This window comes from Neolamprologus multifasciatus, chromosome 6, assembly GCF_963576455.1.
Source record: "Neolamprologus multifasciatus chromosome 6, fNeoMul1.2, whole genome shotgun sequence".
NCBI lineage: Eukaryota > Metazoa > Chordata > Actinopteri > Cichliformes > Cichlidae > Neolamprologus > Neolamprologus multifasciatus.
The window spans coordinates 17,659,089-17,674,431 of record NC_140444.1 but is presented as its reverse complement, the minus strand read 5'-3'; the positions used below and the strand labels follow the sequence as shown (position 1 = coordinate 17,674,431).

At 41.7% G+C, this 15,343-nt stretch overlaps 1 protein-coding gene across 6 annotated transcripts in view; it reads right to left on the bottom strand.

Annotated features, from left to right (window-relative positions):
• The window catches only part of rbfox2 (RNA binding fox-1 homolog 2), a 44,066-nt gene that overhangs the window by 8,005 nt on the left and 20,718 nt on the right, over window positions 1-15,343 (bottom strand). For 3 of the 6 annotated variants that reach the window (XM_085162672.1, XM_085162676.1, XM_085162677.1), the window contains 8 exons: window positions 12,642-12,848; window positions 9,648-9,818; window positions 9,093-9,146; window positions 8,864-8,956; window positions 4,768-4,855; window positions 4,509-4,565; window positions 3,321-3,468; window positions 2,704-2,749 (listed from right to left, as the gene is read on the bottom strand). In XM_085162672.1, coding sequence (XP_085018798.1) covers window positions 2,704-2,749; window positions 3,321-3,468; window positions 4,509-4,565; window positions 4,768-4,855; window positions 8,864-8,956; window positions 9,093-9,146; window positions 9,648-9,818; window positions 12,642-12,848 — 864 coding nt within the window. Of the gene's footprint in view, window positions 1-2,254; window positions 2,292-2,703; window positions 2,750-3,320; window positions 3,469-4,508; window positions 4,566-4,767; window positions 4,856-8,863; window positions 8,957-9,092; window positions 9,147-9,647; window positions 9,819-12,641; window positions 12,849-15,343 lie in introns of all 6 variants that reach the window. The other 3 variants (XM_085162675.1, XM_085162674.1, XM_085162673.1) reach the window with 3 other exon arrangements.

The window sequence follows — 15,343 nt, the reverse complement described above, 5'->3', positions numbered from 1 at the left end:
CTAGCAGTGAATCTAACGTGTTACATTGTGAGAAAAAAAACTGCTGAGAAGAGAGCGAGAGATTAACAAGCAGTCAGTCAGCAAAACTGGCTAATCTGGTGCAGTACAGCATTCACAAGGATGTAGCTCAGGCTCTGTGTGGCTCTCTCACTTCATGGCTAATGTGGGGAAAAAAGACCCTTAATTGCACATAATGCTGTTGTTTTTTTTAGCGTTTGTAGCTCTGAATCGCCTTTATCTATCCCACAGTGAGTTAGACATGAAGGGAGAGAGAGTTCACAGCCATAACTGTGCCCCACCCCGGTTCCCCTACCAAAAACACACAGTTAAAGAAAGGGGAAGGAGTGGCAGGATGATCGTGTCATTATCTACGTTTGGATGAACAGCTGATGAACAGACACATAAATAAAACTACAGGTGTAAGAAGACAAGTCAGCCAGTCGGATTTTAAAAAATGAAAAAAAAAAAAGGGGCAAACACACACACTCTCACATGGCCAGCAACCAATCACTGACAGACACAGCATGCTTTCCCGAATTCAGAACAAACAGTGTATTAGGCCAAACATCCCTATGGAAACAAAAATAAATAAACAAGGAAAGAAACACACACCACTGCATTCTACCCTAAGGAATCAGTTCCTGCATTCAGGACCACACAGTTGCTGCTATGGGAGGAAGGCTGGACCGGGGGAGGAGGGGAAGATGAGGGAAGGAGAGACGGAGAAAGTAGAGGTGATGGAAAAGGATAGGAGGGAAGGTGGGAAATCACAGTGAACATAAGAGTAGAAAAGAAGGGTCTGATAATAATAAAAATGAAGAGGAAGAGAAAGTACTGAACTAGATAAGAACCTTTAGTAAAGGTCTACTTTAACAGTCAAAGGAGGAAAGGATGAATAAAAAGGGAGGTTTGCAGAAATAAAAGAAGAAGATTTGGGAGGAAATACAAGGGGTGGGGCGGGGAGTCAGCCTTGTAAGTATGTCTGCATGCTGACATTGATTCAGTTAGCATGCCACAGGTGAAACAGATAGGGAGATTCCTGGAAGGGGTCTGAATGATCTGCTAATTGGATGAAGGAAAATCTCTCTCTACATCCCTTTAAAACTGCGAGTACTCTGTGTACTCAAATCACAGGTTTGCGTATTACTTATTTCATCTTCGTCAATACAGGAAACGCGACGTCTTGGAGAGCTACGGTGCACGATCGCTCAAGTGAAATTAAAAAGCAGGTTTCACAAAATGAACAAGCGTTCGGGCTTAAAAATGACAACGGCGATTTAACCCCAATTTTCAGGGAGTTTCTCACAAAATAAATAAAGAAAACAAAACGCACTGATTAAAACATGAAGCCTAACATTTGTTTGTTCCATCAACAAGAAGCAAAAAGATCATGTTCGGGTATACAGGGCTTAACAAATTTATTAGACCACCTGTCATAAATACAAGAAAACACAAATGAGTCTTGTTCAAAGACTAAGGATTATGTTTATTAGACAAATAGACTGATTTCATATTTTTACACCCAAAGTGGAGCCGAGCATCCTAAGAGGTCAGAAATTAATCAAGCTTAACATTAAAACCACTAAAACTATGTTTTTCTGCTCAGGGATGCAAGTAAATACCTGTAATTTAGCCTCTTAATTAAAAAAAAAGCTTTACTATTTTATTCTGCTTTTACTGTCAAATAGTAATTTTTTTAATTCATTAGTTACAACAATAATTAGCATTAAAAGTATCATTTTAATTAAAGAGCTTGTGCATACTGGCAGATTAACCATTACAGAAACATAAAAAAATGATTTTGCTAATTACAAATCCTGTTAATTCAGGGCATTTGTGGTATAAACCAAACATTTGGTGGTGGTCTAATGAATTTGTTTAACACTGCATGTGTGTGTGTGCACACTAATGGAAAGCTGATGTGTCAGCATAGATCAGATTCAATCGAGTTTTTCAAGCTCTGACCAAATGTATATCCCTTGATCCCTTTTCCACTACTTCCGTTGGACACTGCACTTAATTTACAGAAAAAACATATCAGACCAGCCGCCGTTTGGTTTTGTTTTTTTCTAAAATGTTTTGCATTCTTTCCTCCCCCTTCCGCAACTCCGCCCATGTCAGAATCCAGTGAGTTAGTAGAAGAAGACAGAGAAGGCATTTCAATCTCAGATGGTCAATAATGTCTAGCAGCACGCAGTCATTGGAGACGAGGAGGATGCACACTGGCTCTCACACAGAGTGTGTAAAACCCTACCTGGGGCAATCTGCCACTAATGTCCTGAAACACTAGTCTACAGAGAGAACAGAAACATCTATTGTCAACCTGGTCACACACGCGCACACACACCATTACACACAGGCACACACTCGTAATCACATTGGTACAAACTAACTCACAAATGCACAGAGACAAACCCTAGAGGAGTCTACTCACGAATGAGTGCACGGTTTTGCCGTGTTGAGCTGGACAGCTAAGCGAACGCTGGCGCGTTGAATGTGAGACTGTGCAAATTTTGATTTCAATCAAAGGCCTTGTTTAAGTTTCAGTAAAATGTCAAGCGGTGATGAGTCAAAACACTCAAAAGTACACGTCTCTACGGGTTTGATCCATGCCATTTCACACTTGAAAACCCACAAGGCAACAAGGGGGAGGGGAAAGGTAGGTGACGAGGGAGGCAGTGGAGGAGAGGCAGGCGTACTTACATAGAGATCAGCTGCACCGTAAAAACCATCCTGATAGGCCATCACACTGAGAGAGAAACAGATAATACAGGAGAAAGGGGGGAGGACAGATAGAGAGTAGAAAAAGGAGCGGTGGTGGAAAGTCAAAACAAACAAAACGAAACAAAAGGGAAAAAAATGGTGTGATGCGCCACCATGTGGGCAGTGCAGAAAACAACAAACAAGTGACGATTGAGGGGGAAAAGATGGGAAAACGGTGCCAAACAGATTGTGAGAGAGAGAAGAGAGAAAGAAGGGTGAGATTATTACACACCGTGCAACATGCAGGACAAAAATACCACCTCTTTGTATGCAAATGCCTCAAAGTGATACTACTGTTTCTTCGGCTGCTTATTAAACATTGAAAAAACTACTCAATATAGCTATCATTACCATTTTGGACTTACAAGGAAATGGTATTTCAGCTCAGCCAACCATCAATGTCAACTCTCAATCAAAAATTTATATTCAAACACACAGCATGCATTATTTTTTATTTTTTTATATAAAAGTGCAGCCATGCTTTTAAGAAGACGATTGATCCGATCTGTGACATCATCGTCACTATTAGCGGTGTTGTTATTTTTGAGTGTGTTTACCCAGGATAGGTGGGGATGGCAGGCTGTGGAACAGCGGCCCTGACTGCGCTGTAGACGGGCCGAGCACGACCTCGGAGATGAGCGCCTCGAAAGGTTGCAGCGGTCGAGGCAGCTGCTGCTGCTGCTGCTGGGTACGGAAACCCTGGTACTGAGAGCAAGAGAGACAGAATTAAAACACAGTTTATTTTTATTGATGTCGATTAAACATTTAGATGCTAAATTACAATCATTTGTCCTACAAATCAATAAAAAGCAGCAAATGCTTACTATAACTCCCCAGAGTTCAACTGATGTTTTCAAATTCAACTAAAAACTAAAGATGACCTATCAACATCTAATATAAATCTATCTAACACACAGAAAGTATTGCACCTTCATTTTTAAGCATAAATGTCAAACAGCTGTAAAATACTGGAGCAGAACGCTGAGTAATCCTTGCATTTCTTTTTTCAATACCCAGCAAACTTTTCGATGTAGACTAACTCTCGGGCTGGCGGTATTTTCTAGATGTCTAGTCATGACTGAATAATAGTTCCCCGGGAAAAAAATTCAACTGACATCTCGGAAGTTACCATAACGCCAGTTTGAGGTCACCTCAACATTACCTGGACATCCTTGTAAGAGTTTTGAGAATTTTGTTTTGCATCGCTCTCCTTTTCAAGGAATTTTATTCCCAGATGAGAAAAAACAAATCTACACGAAAACATGTTTCTCAATGAAAAAGGAGAGAGAATGGGAAAGAAAAAACACCCCAACAGTGCAACAAACTCACAATCTCACACTTTTGGGTCCACCACTTCTCCCACTGAGCTAATTGATTTCACGTGTCAGTAGTAGCACTCCTTCCTGAGTTTAAAATGCTGACATCGCAGACAGCGAGGGGAGAAGTGTAAGCGTGTGATGCATCAAGTTCATCCGGTAACAAGTGAAATGTAATTTGGGTGTTTATCTATTTAACTATTTAAAAAAATATGTCATTAGATGTTGAGGTGACATTCACACAACAATGTGCTAGCTAAATTAGCTGACATTGTTAAGAATAAATAAATAAATAATCTGAACCGTGTTTTGTACTTTGTAAAAATCAGAAAAGTTTAGCCTGAAATCTTATTGTGATTAGTTTTGGGAGACATGCAAGCAATGTTTGCTGGGTATCAGTCAGGTAAGAATAAAGGAAGGCTTTCTTACCTGTATAGAGCTCAGGACTGTAAATGCCTCCAACCATAGGACTCAGCTTCCATCCAGCTATAATAAAGAAAATTGACAACAACATGTAAACAGAAACGTGTCACAGAAGCGACGGGCAGCCAGGGTTCACACGACATTTACTCATTCCTGCATGTTGTTTGTTTCTTTGGGGAGGGGGTGGGGGTAGTGTCTGCCGCTTTAATTTGGTGACAATAATTTCTGCCCCATCTCTCTGGTCCAACCGTGCAAAATGCATTACCATATGGCAGTGCCGCAAGGCCCTCTCCGTTCGAGTACGGCGTGGTCATCTTCTTGTTTGTCATCACTCTGGCTGTGGCGTTATTGACCTGGACACCAAAGAAAGTGATCAGAGGCTCATTTCATTCACTTTTAATGGTTGACACAAGCACAGTCCAATCACAGTTCAGGTTACGCTGAGTTTTGTCTGTGACACTTCATATGATTACTGGAGCTTTCATATTCAGTGAGGTGTCGTTTTACTTTTCACAGTTTTGTACTTATGACAGGGGTTAATTCTGTTGATGAGCAGCGATGGTATTTGTTGCATGCGCTTCTTTTGAAGGAGAAAGACATTGAAAACAAGGATCCTGGTGAGTAGTCAGGCAGTTTTGCACGCAAACAATGCAACCATTGGCACACAGAACAAAGAAAACAACAAAATATCTGAGATCAAAGGCATTCAAAAAGAAATCCAAGACCATTATTTTGCTACCTTAAAAAAAGGAGGGAAAAAGAAGGTGAATTAAGCGGCAGATTCATCAGTTGAACACAATGCAAAAAACATCAATCGAAGAGTTCATACACAAATTACACACAGCCAATCAAGAGCGCATCACATCACCAGAGGTGAGCAAAACTAGCCAGTCAGCAAGCATCAGATGCAACAAGAGACCAATCAAATAAGGTCGGCAGCCCTCCCAATAAAATACACATCATACAGAAAAAAGGAGGGAGAGAGAACAACAGAGAAAGGACAGAAATATAAAAGGGATGCAGAAGGAGGAGCCAGTCCACATGAAAACACACAGAAAAAACACACACATGACGTGGAGAAGAGAGACAGCGAGTGAACAGTCCATCCAAATGTGCAGTTCTTCAAACAAACGAACATTAAGATGCAATACACTCGTACAACATTCATCTGACCGTTTGCCTACATTGGATCTAACTGTACGTGAGCAGTGATGGAGAAATGATGGATGGAGCAAGAACGAGTACAGAAAGAGAAAAAGTCTAGATAAAAGACAGAGAGGATGGGGGATGCAAATATCATTCCTCAAATCAAAAAATAAAAATCAAATGAAAAAAATCAAACAGAAACCACGGCTGTGAAACACTGCCAGGCATTTCAGATCAGTGTCACACGCCAGAAACACCTCGAAGCACACAACCACCAACACACACCATCCAGAACCAAACTTATCGAAAACAAGGAAACCGCTTAACAGAAATCAGAACAAAGAAAAGCTGTGGCTGATTTTAAAAAAATTCTACTAATTATTTCATGACAGCTTTTTTTTTAAAAATCTTTTGTATTTTTTTTTCTCAAATTACCACATTTAGTAAAATTGCTTTACGATATGCTTGCATCCCCTTTAGGGCAACACACTATTCATCCACAGGTACAGCTTTAAGAGGAAATGTCACGTCTGCACAGCCGTATCTCTGCAACTGTCTGCAGTCCGCAAATTGGTGCAGAAGGTTGTAGTCAAGCACTACAGCACGCCATGATATACACACTACTATTATCCCCTCTCCAGTTAAGCTAACATTGCAAACATGCTTTAGCATGCTGTCCCACTAAGGTGCAGAAAATGCAGCTATCAGCTGACACATGACACAGAGAGATGACATAGTACTATATGACGTCATACAGATGACGAGAAAGAGAGTAAACCATGCAGGATACAGCTCTGGAATTAAATGCTGAATGCAGTTAGAGAGGTGATTGGAATGAACGCATAAGAAGTGGTAGTCATAGTTGTTGCACTTGCAGATAGATGCAGTACATTCAGTTACACAAGTGGCCTTTTTGTAATGCCATGCGGTCAATGGCTAATCACGTAAATCGTTTCATTCACCACCTCCCCAAATCAATCACAGGGTTAGCCAATCAGGTTCTGTCAATCGACCAATCAAGCCTCCCTTAAGTAAGAGGAGTCCTTCATTTGGGTGATGGGTGCATCGTTATTTATTCTTTTTAATTTCATTTGGACGGATGGGGTTGGGGGGAGGGGTCATTCAAAGATGATGCCATGTGTACACAACTTACCGTTGGCAGGGAAACGGCGTGAGGACACGCGAGCAGTTACCGTGGAGACTGACAACAACAACAACATACAAAAATCATCAGGGAAATAGAGAAAATATATGTAAGAAAGAAATGATGAACCAAAAAAAACAAAACGAAACAAAAAAAAAGAGTAAACATAAACAAAACGAGGTAATGAAAAGCAACCCCCACCCTGTGGTAGAGAGGAAGTGATGTAACAGGTCACGTGTCAACAGTCACCTACAAGAATCAGCCACATCACAACAATCTAGCCTCTAAAAAAACAATTACAAAAACAACAACAACAAAAAACCCTCTGCGAACAAATGAAAGAAACAGAACGGAAACAGAAAATGTCAGAAATTAAAATATAACTTGGGGAAGGAAACTACACGTTATAGTATTGTCCAGGTTATATTCAAATAACTGACAAAGTTATCACTCAAAGTCTAACTGATTCCCACTCTCTGGTGTTTGTGCTACCTGACTACATCCCAGGAGGGGGGAAATGGACAGAGAAATTTAGGTAGGAATGGACAGAAGAGATGAAGATGCATATGGGACACGAAGTGGGAAAGACAGACTGACTGGCCGGGGGAGGGGGGGGGGGGGGGGGAATAGAGTGGAGAAAGATGGAGGACCAATGAAATAAAAGGACAGGAGAGGGGATGACTATTCTCTTCACTTGTTTGTTCTGTCTCCACCCTCCATATTTTTTATTTATTCATTTTTTGAAACATTCTCCACACCCACACACAAGAGACAGAGAAGAGAGCAGGACATTCAGGACCATGCAGAAGAGCTTTAGTAGCAAGTAGAAATAATTTTTTAAAAAAGAAAAAAAAAATCAAAAGCGTGATTTTAAAATCAAAAGAGCCAGAGCAAATGGCGAAAGCACGGTGTATTTGATCTCCCAGGCCATTTGCAACTGAAATCCGAGCTCATGCTGACAAATTAAAGGAAAAAAAAGGAAAAATAAGTCACAAGAAAAAGCACTTCCATGAGATCTAGTGTTGTTTTTCAGGAGCGCTGGATGCAAGTGTGTGTGTGTGTGTGTGTGTGTGTGTGTGTGTGTGTGTGTGTGTGTGTGTGTGTGTGTGTGTGTAAAACAACACATCAAATCTTTTTATTTTTAACCGTTCATCTTGCACATCTTAGATTAAAGGGTGTTTTTTGTTATTTATTTGTTGGCTTTTTTTAAAAAAAGCATCAGAAATGACACCACACTTCTCACAGCAGCCTTATTCCCAAAACTGGCCCCCTGAAAATGCCCCACCCCAACGCCCATCATGCATCAATCTCGTAAACACACCAAACGTAAAAAACTACGACTCAGTGGCAGCTGCGCAATTTCAAGTGAAAAGAGTGAAAAATCCTTGACAACATCTGAGCCAGTGCTCCATCCATGCAACATACAGTAGCCTCTTACACCAGCAGCAAGCACTTTTCTTCCCCCCACCCAAGAGGAAAATAACTGAGAGGCTTTTAACTGCTCATCCAGTCATAAACACAACCATAAATCAAGAATGGCCACTCGTCATGATCATGGAAGAAGTGACGATGATGATGAGGATGATGGAAAAGGTGCAGGAAGACAGATTAAACAAAAATAATAGTAATTAAAAAAGAAGGAAAAAAAATCATCCATGCTGTGACGGAAGCAGATCTCATCAGCAATCGTGTCGTAGTGACTTCTCACCAGCCATGCCTGTGTTGTAGCCACTCCACCCAGCATGCTTTGCAAACCACACGACTTTTAAGGATCAAGGTGCAATGGGACAGCGCACGATATCGAGAAGAACGAGAACAGCATTAACAGCACGAACATCGACAGGAAGTAGCTTCGAGAGAGACGCCTTTGCGTGCGGCACCACTGCACCATGCTATAGTGAAGCCGAAGGGGGGGGGGGGGGGGGGGGGGGTTAAACAACAGCCATCCGGAAAACTTCTCTGGGCCAGAAGAATTAAGGTCACAGTTGGACATGGAGGGGACACAGAGGAGAAAATGGTCACTGTTGAAAAAAAAAATTAAAATAGGAAAAAGAGGCGAGCGTGCCGTTACCTCGATTTTACGTCCTTCCACCAGCGTGCCGTGGAGCTTCTCTCTGGCCCTCTCTGCATCTGCGCTCGACTCAAACGTAACAAAACCGAAGCCCTGCAAGCAAAGGAGGGTAAAGAAACGACAAGGAGACGCGGGAGGAGGAGGAGAAGGAGATTGCAGTTAAGCTTTTTTTTTTTTTTTGCTGCATTTTGAAATGCCTGACATGTTTTCTTTTTCCTCAGTGTCCTACCTTCGATCCCCTCTCGTTAAAAATGATCTCCACATCAAGGATTTTGCCAAATTGCTGAAACAAGAAACAGGGAAATAATGAATTAATGAATTAAAAAAGAAAAAAGAAAAGGAAAATGAAGAAGCTGAGCGAGCATGTAAGTCACACACACTGCTTCTCGCCACGGGGTGTCAGCACTGTTCAACCACGATGAGCTGGCACTGAGCCTACACTGACTGCTTGGTCTTCTACCATATCTTCCTTTCCTCTGTTCTTTTCTCTGCACTGCATTTTAGAGCCGTTCCTCTTGCAAAACAGGAGGGAACCAGGCCAGTTTATTACACTTCACTTTAGATAAGCTGCTGGAGAGCTGAAAATCTAAATAATCAAATAAGACAATGGATTCTGCTCAGCAAAAAAACAGCATGGCAAACCCTTGTTTTTATATAAGCGCCACTAGAAGATAGCAAAGGGCTGCAGTCACTAGATGAGGGGGGTTTAGTTTAGAGGGGATTTTACTCTGTTATGTAACGATACACAGTGGAGGGGAAAAAGGCAACGTTCTGGTCCGCTTACCCCAAACATTTGCCGTAGGTCAGGGTCTCGGAAGCGGAAGGGGATGTTAGATACGTGAAGGCGTTTGGGGGTGGCCTTGGAGTCCGAATCGTCTCCGGCGTTCCCCCCGCCGCCTCCACCTCCCGAGCCAACCCCAGACTGGCCGTCAATCTGGGAGGACCCATCTGACTGCTTAGACACAAGGATGCAAAAAGACAAACAGAGACAGACAGACGAAAACAAAGAGGTCTTGTTAGGGTTGCGAAAAGACGATACGCAATGCACCATTAGCTGACAGACTGTCATCTGTCAGATTTGCACTGCAGTAGGCGCTGCTCGCTTCTTCCATTAATCAGCTGATTATTGTGCTGATTAGTTCATTAATCAGCTTGCACAAATTATGGATTGAACAGGAAAAATGTCCAAGTACTCGCTTTGCCTAGAAACAGGGAAAAAGCACAAAATATCGATTATGAAACATAATCGATATTTTGTGCTTTTTGCCTGTGAGAAGAACACAAAGACAGTATTTTTCCCATTTTTTGGCGTGTTGCTTGAACAGAGTCCAAAATTATTAAAGGGAAAATTAAAACAGTTGCAAAAATCTGTGAATTGACTCAAAGAACCGACAGAACATAATAAATAAATGATTTAACCTCAACATATTTGTATTGCCTCTGGTTATAAGCAGCAGTGTAAAACGAATGAAAACCATGACTGTAAATTTTATTTCATGTGACGCTGTAGTATTTGATTTAAAAAACACTTATGGCACAGTCCAAAAGTCTTGAGCCACCTTTCATTTCTTTATATTTTGCTTGAAAAATTTGAAAAGGTTTGCAGTGATTTATTGAAACACGTGCAAACATACATGCACAACATAGTATATAAGGCAAAAAAAGAATTTGTACAATTGCAGCAAGCTTAAAAGTCAATATGACCAGTGTTGTTGTTCAACATAGCCTGAACTCTCTGAGGTCCGGGCTTTGGGGAGGCCAATCCATGACTGGTAGAATTCCAGCATGTTTTTCTATCCAGGAATGCTTTTGATGTTGTTTGGGACCACTGCGATGCTAAAAGTGAAGCTGTTGCCAATTAAGATGCTTTCCAGATGGTAATCAATGAGGATCAAACTCTGGCCTTACTTCTGATTTCATAATTTCACATTTCAGCAGTTTTAACACGATCCCCAACTCCACTGGCTCATAAGTACGACAGAGCCTCCAACGTGTTTTACAGATGGCTGTAGACACTCAGTGCTGCACCTCCATCCTGACCTCCTCTCTACAAACTGACAACAATTTGTACCAAAAAATGTCAAATTTGGATTCATCGCTGCATAAAATTTGTGGCAACAAGTATTTGTGTTGTCTGTGAGACATGACTTTCTGTTTATCTGGTGTAGGTAGTTTTCTTTAGCCCTGCCACTTCTTTTCTTCTCCTTTTGGCCAGTTTCCTCAGCATTTTAAGGACACGCTGCACACCCTGCTGAGATATGCCAAGTTTTCTGCTAATAGCTCTTTGATAATCACCTTGTTGGTGCAAAAATAAAATTTCAATTTCAAATTGTGTTATTGCTGGCATTTTTCACAGATTCAACTAAAGAAATGGGGAAAAAATTATGGGTCTTTGTGACAGACTGCTAGTAACGGTGCCAGAAGTGCCAAAGATATCATCTAAAATTGGCTCTTTGCTCAGTTGTCTGCTGTGTGGAGACACAACACCACTTCATATCTTGACTAAGGATTTTTTTTTGTTGCTTGAATTATTCATAACAACAACAAGGGGGGAAAAAGCAAACATTACTCTAAAAATGAGAAACTTTAGGAACTGGAGTGAGTAGAAAAGCAGCCAATGTCCAAAGAAAAACTTCAAAAGACCTTCAGAAAATCTGGCTACTATATATAAAGAAATGAGGTGTGGGTCAAGACTTTTGCACAGTACTGTCATTCTCTGGATTTGCAAAATTAGACACACAGTCCAATCTAAACCTGTAGTTTCTCTCAGCTGTCCAATTTTAATATTTATAAAGATTTATTGTTGATGATGTTTAAATACCACCATCTGAAAAAAGTGAAACCTGAATTTTTCACCTTTTTTCCACCTGAAGAAAAAGCAGTGGATAAAAATTAACTGTGTGGTGACAAAACATTGCATATAACATTATATAAGTGGCGGACATCAGCAGTAACACCCATGTCAAATTCCTGCTTTAAGCAAATTGTGTTTTCACACTTCTGTCATTTTTTAAAAAGTTGGGTAGGCAATGTTACCAACAGTCGTTCTTTGTGTGAGCGTTTAGCTGTGTGGGCTTTTGCATGTCAAAGTGCTCAAAGACAAACAAAGCAAAAAGAAGAGTGAAGATTGGGCTGTAATTTGCAAGTCGACCAGAGAAGAAAAAAAACAAAAACCCTCCAAATAAATGCAGCTATTCCACCCTAACTGCTGGATGAGTTAAAAAAAAAGAAGCTGTTTTCCTATCATAATGATAGAAAGCACTTAGAGAGTGAATTCCAAACCATGGCAAATGACCTGTTTTGCAATTTCAAAGAAACTGATCCAGAACTCTCCCACTCTTGCCTCCAAAACATTTAATGGGTTCTTTCTTTGCCCGCGCTCCACCTTTCCAGTTTCATGAAATACGGTTTGGTAGTTTTTACATAAACTTGCTGACAGACAGACAAAAGGCAGCCTTCACACACTCTCTCAGTGTTGTTTCTGCGACAGTGAAGTGGCCACAGAATCGGTTATGACAGGTGGAATTATTTGTGTTTGGAGGAACGATCGTAACACAGAGAGGTTTATACATTTTAATCGGAGCGAGATAAAAACAAAACAAAATGTAAAAATGTTACAGCTCAGTTGAAAAGAAAAACTTGAATTGTGGTCACAATTAGTAATGTGCTCCTATAATATCCTCATTTCAGTCTGTAACGTGTATCCCACTCACTAAGCGCCCTCTCAAGGCACAGGCTGGGTGTGGGCTGCCCACAGAGGAAGGAGGCCGGTACTCACTTGGGCACTGAGGCTGTTAGCGGCGTTGGCTGCGCTATTCGCTGCTCCGCCGGCTTCCACAGGACCCTGGACGGCCCCTGCAGCATACAGGCTGCCCCCGTAATCCAGGGCCAGGCCGTTCTGGGGGGGCGGTGGTGGAGGAGGCGGGAAGGCAGAGAAAGGTGGGGGGACGAGTCCCTCCTGACCGCCAGCACTATCCTGAGAACCCTGTTGGAAGAAAAAGAGAGAAAAGTGAGGTGGGAGTGAGAAGTAGAGTGGTCGGCTGGCGAAATACCACGGTATCTTTTACTAAGAGCATCACCCGACCACACAAAGACCACTTCCCCAAGAGCGTCAGTCTAAAAGTCATACAGGCATGGATATTATATTTCCATTTTCTTGTGTGTGTGTGTGTGTGTGTGTGCATGTATCTAACCTCCCACCCCCACCCCACCCCCCAACCATTAAATATTCACTGCTGCCACATCTATTATTGAGGGTCAGATGCCTCCATGCTCAGTGTGTTGCACAATGATGAGTGTCTAATGCCTGCACGCACACTTACAAACGCCTCTGCACACAAACCACCTTTGACACGCAAACACCCACACACCTAAACGCTCACACAAAGACCAACTGTTTGCAAGGAAGCCGGCCCAAGTACTTCGTACATATTATCCCCCCCCACCCCCAAGAAGATGCATGTGTAAGATGCCAAAATTCGAGCTTGTAGGAGAACAACACAGGCGTCCATAAACACATGGTGGAGACACATAAACATGGCAGAGGCATTAACACAACAGAAACACGCGCACACACACATTCCTTACTGCTGGCAGTGGGGTATGGATACCCTAAATGGTAACAGAGAGGCAGCAAGGATGGGAGAGGATGGGGCCGGGCTGGGGGATTTGAAGATAAAAGGTGATGACAGATTCAAGAGACGAGGCCCGATCCATAGCTGCAAAGGATTACTCAAACTTCACCAGATTTCTAATTCCAATAACTGCAGTGTTTGGTCATTTTATTAAAGACTATAAAAACACTACGATGGTTTTCTGGTTCAGAGAGGGATGCTTTAAATGCTAATGTCAGCACGCTTTAAGAAAATAAATAAATAAATAAATAAATCAGGACATTGTCTGAGTTTGTCTTTTTCACACAAAGTACCGCAAAGCATGAAACGGTCTACTTACGACGTGTTCACACTACCAGAAACAGATTGCCTGGATGAGACATGCAAAAGGCAGTAAGCGACACCCCCTCACTTATTGTAGCTGTGAACGCAGTGGACGATTAGCAGAGCGTTTTGTCAACCGGTACAGTCTGACCTCTCACATGCTGGTAGATGAGCATGGCAGTGAAACACATGCAGGTGTTTCACTGCCATAACACCTTTGTCAGGTGATGTAAGAAATGCTAAGGGCTGCAGAGAAAGTGTAAAAACAGTTAAAAGCAACAAACTTAACATACTGACATTTAGCAGGTATAAAGTATTCACTATATGCATCTTCCTGCTAAAAGGGAGTTTTTCCTTCTCACTGTCGCCAAGTGCTTGCTCATAGTTTGTTGCCTAATGGTTTTTCTGCATTATTATTGGCTCCCCTCCAATATAAAGTGCATTGAGGCAACTGTTGCTGTGATTTGGCGCTATACAAATCAAACCGAATGAAATCAAATTTTTAGTGGTAAGATTCATGTACTGGGGACCAGGAATGTACAAAACTATTGTGGTACTGCATTCAAGTGGTTGCAGAGATCACACTGATTGCCAAAATCCAGCTGACCACCATCATTAATCTGGCGTGAGCCACGTTAGCATGTTAGCCCTGATTTATAAAACAAAAAACTCTACCAACTCTCAATATTTTTTTCACCACACCTGATACATAAGACACATATGACATTAAAATGTACCAGAAAATGAGAACTAAGCAACCTGATACCGGCACCAGAAAAAAAAATTCATAAAAACTAAATTATACATTTATAAATCACAATAGATACAAATGATGACGATATCTAGAAACCCGGAGTAGCACCCATTGTGTAGCCTTTTTTGTTCAGCCTATTCTCCTTTGCTGTGTCTTTCTAACCTCTTTGTTCTTCTCATTTGACTGTAACAACTAATTACTACAATCATCATCATCATTGCTTTATTAGAAATAGTACTAATGTAAGACAGACTCGCAAAGACAGTAATACAATAATTAATTAGTAAAAGAAGTTACAATGTCGCCCCCCCATCGGTATTATATCACTTCTAAATAAACTCAGTTGAGCCTACCTGACATCTGCTTGGCTATACTCACTTCAAGTGGTTGTGTGAGTGTGTGTGTGTGTCTGTGTGTGTGTGTGTGTGTGAGTGACAGGCTGCAGCGATGCCCATCTGAGCTGCACAATAGATCACTGTCCCTTTGGGAGTGTTAGAAGTGTGTGGGAGGGTGAGTATGTACGTATGTGTGCGTGTGTGTTTGTGTGTGCGTTTGCGAGCATGCCATCTGTCTCCCAGCTTTTGACCTTTCTCAGCGTCACACCTGTGACACTGTAGTCCGGCCCCTCGACTCAGTAACAAACCGGAGGATGCACGCGGTCGACACGGATCACATCGATATTGTGACACGAGAACAGCTTCAGCTGAGCTGCTCCCAGCGAGCAGTGAGAGAGAAACTCTGCCGTGTAACAAGCAGACAAACTTAAGCAAGTAAAGCTGGAATTTGTTA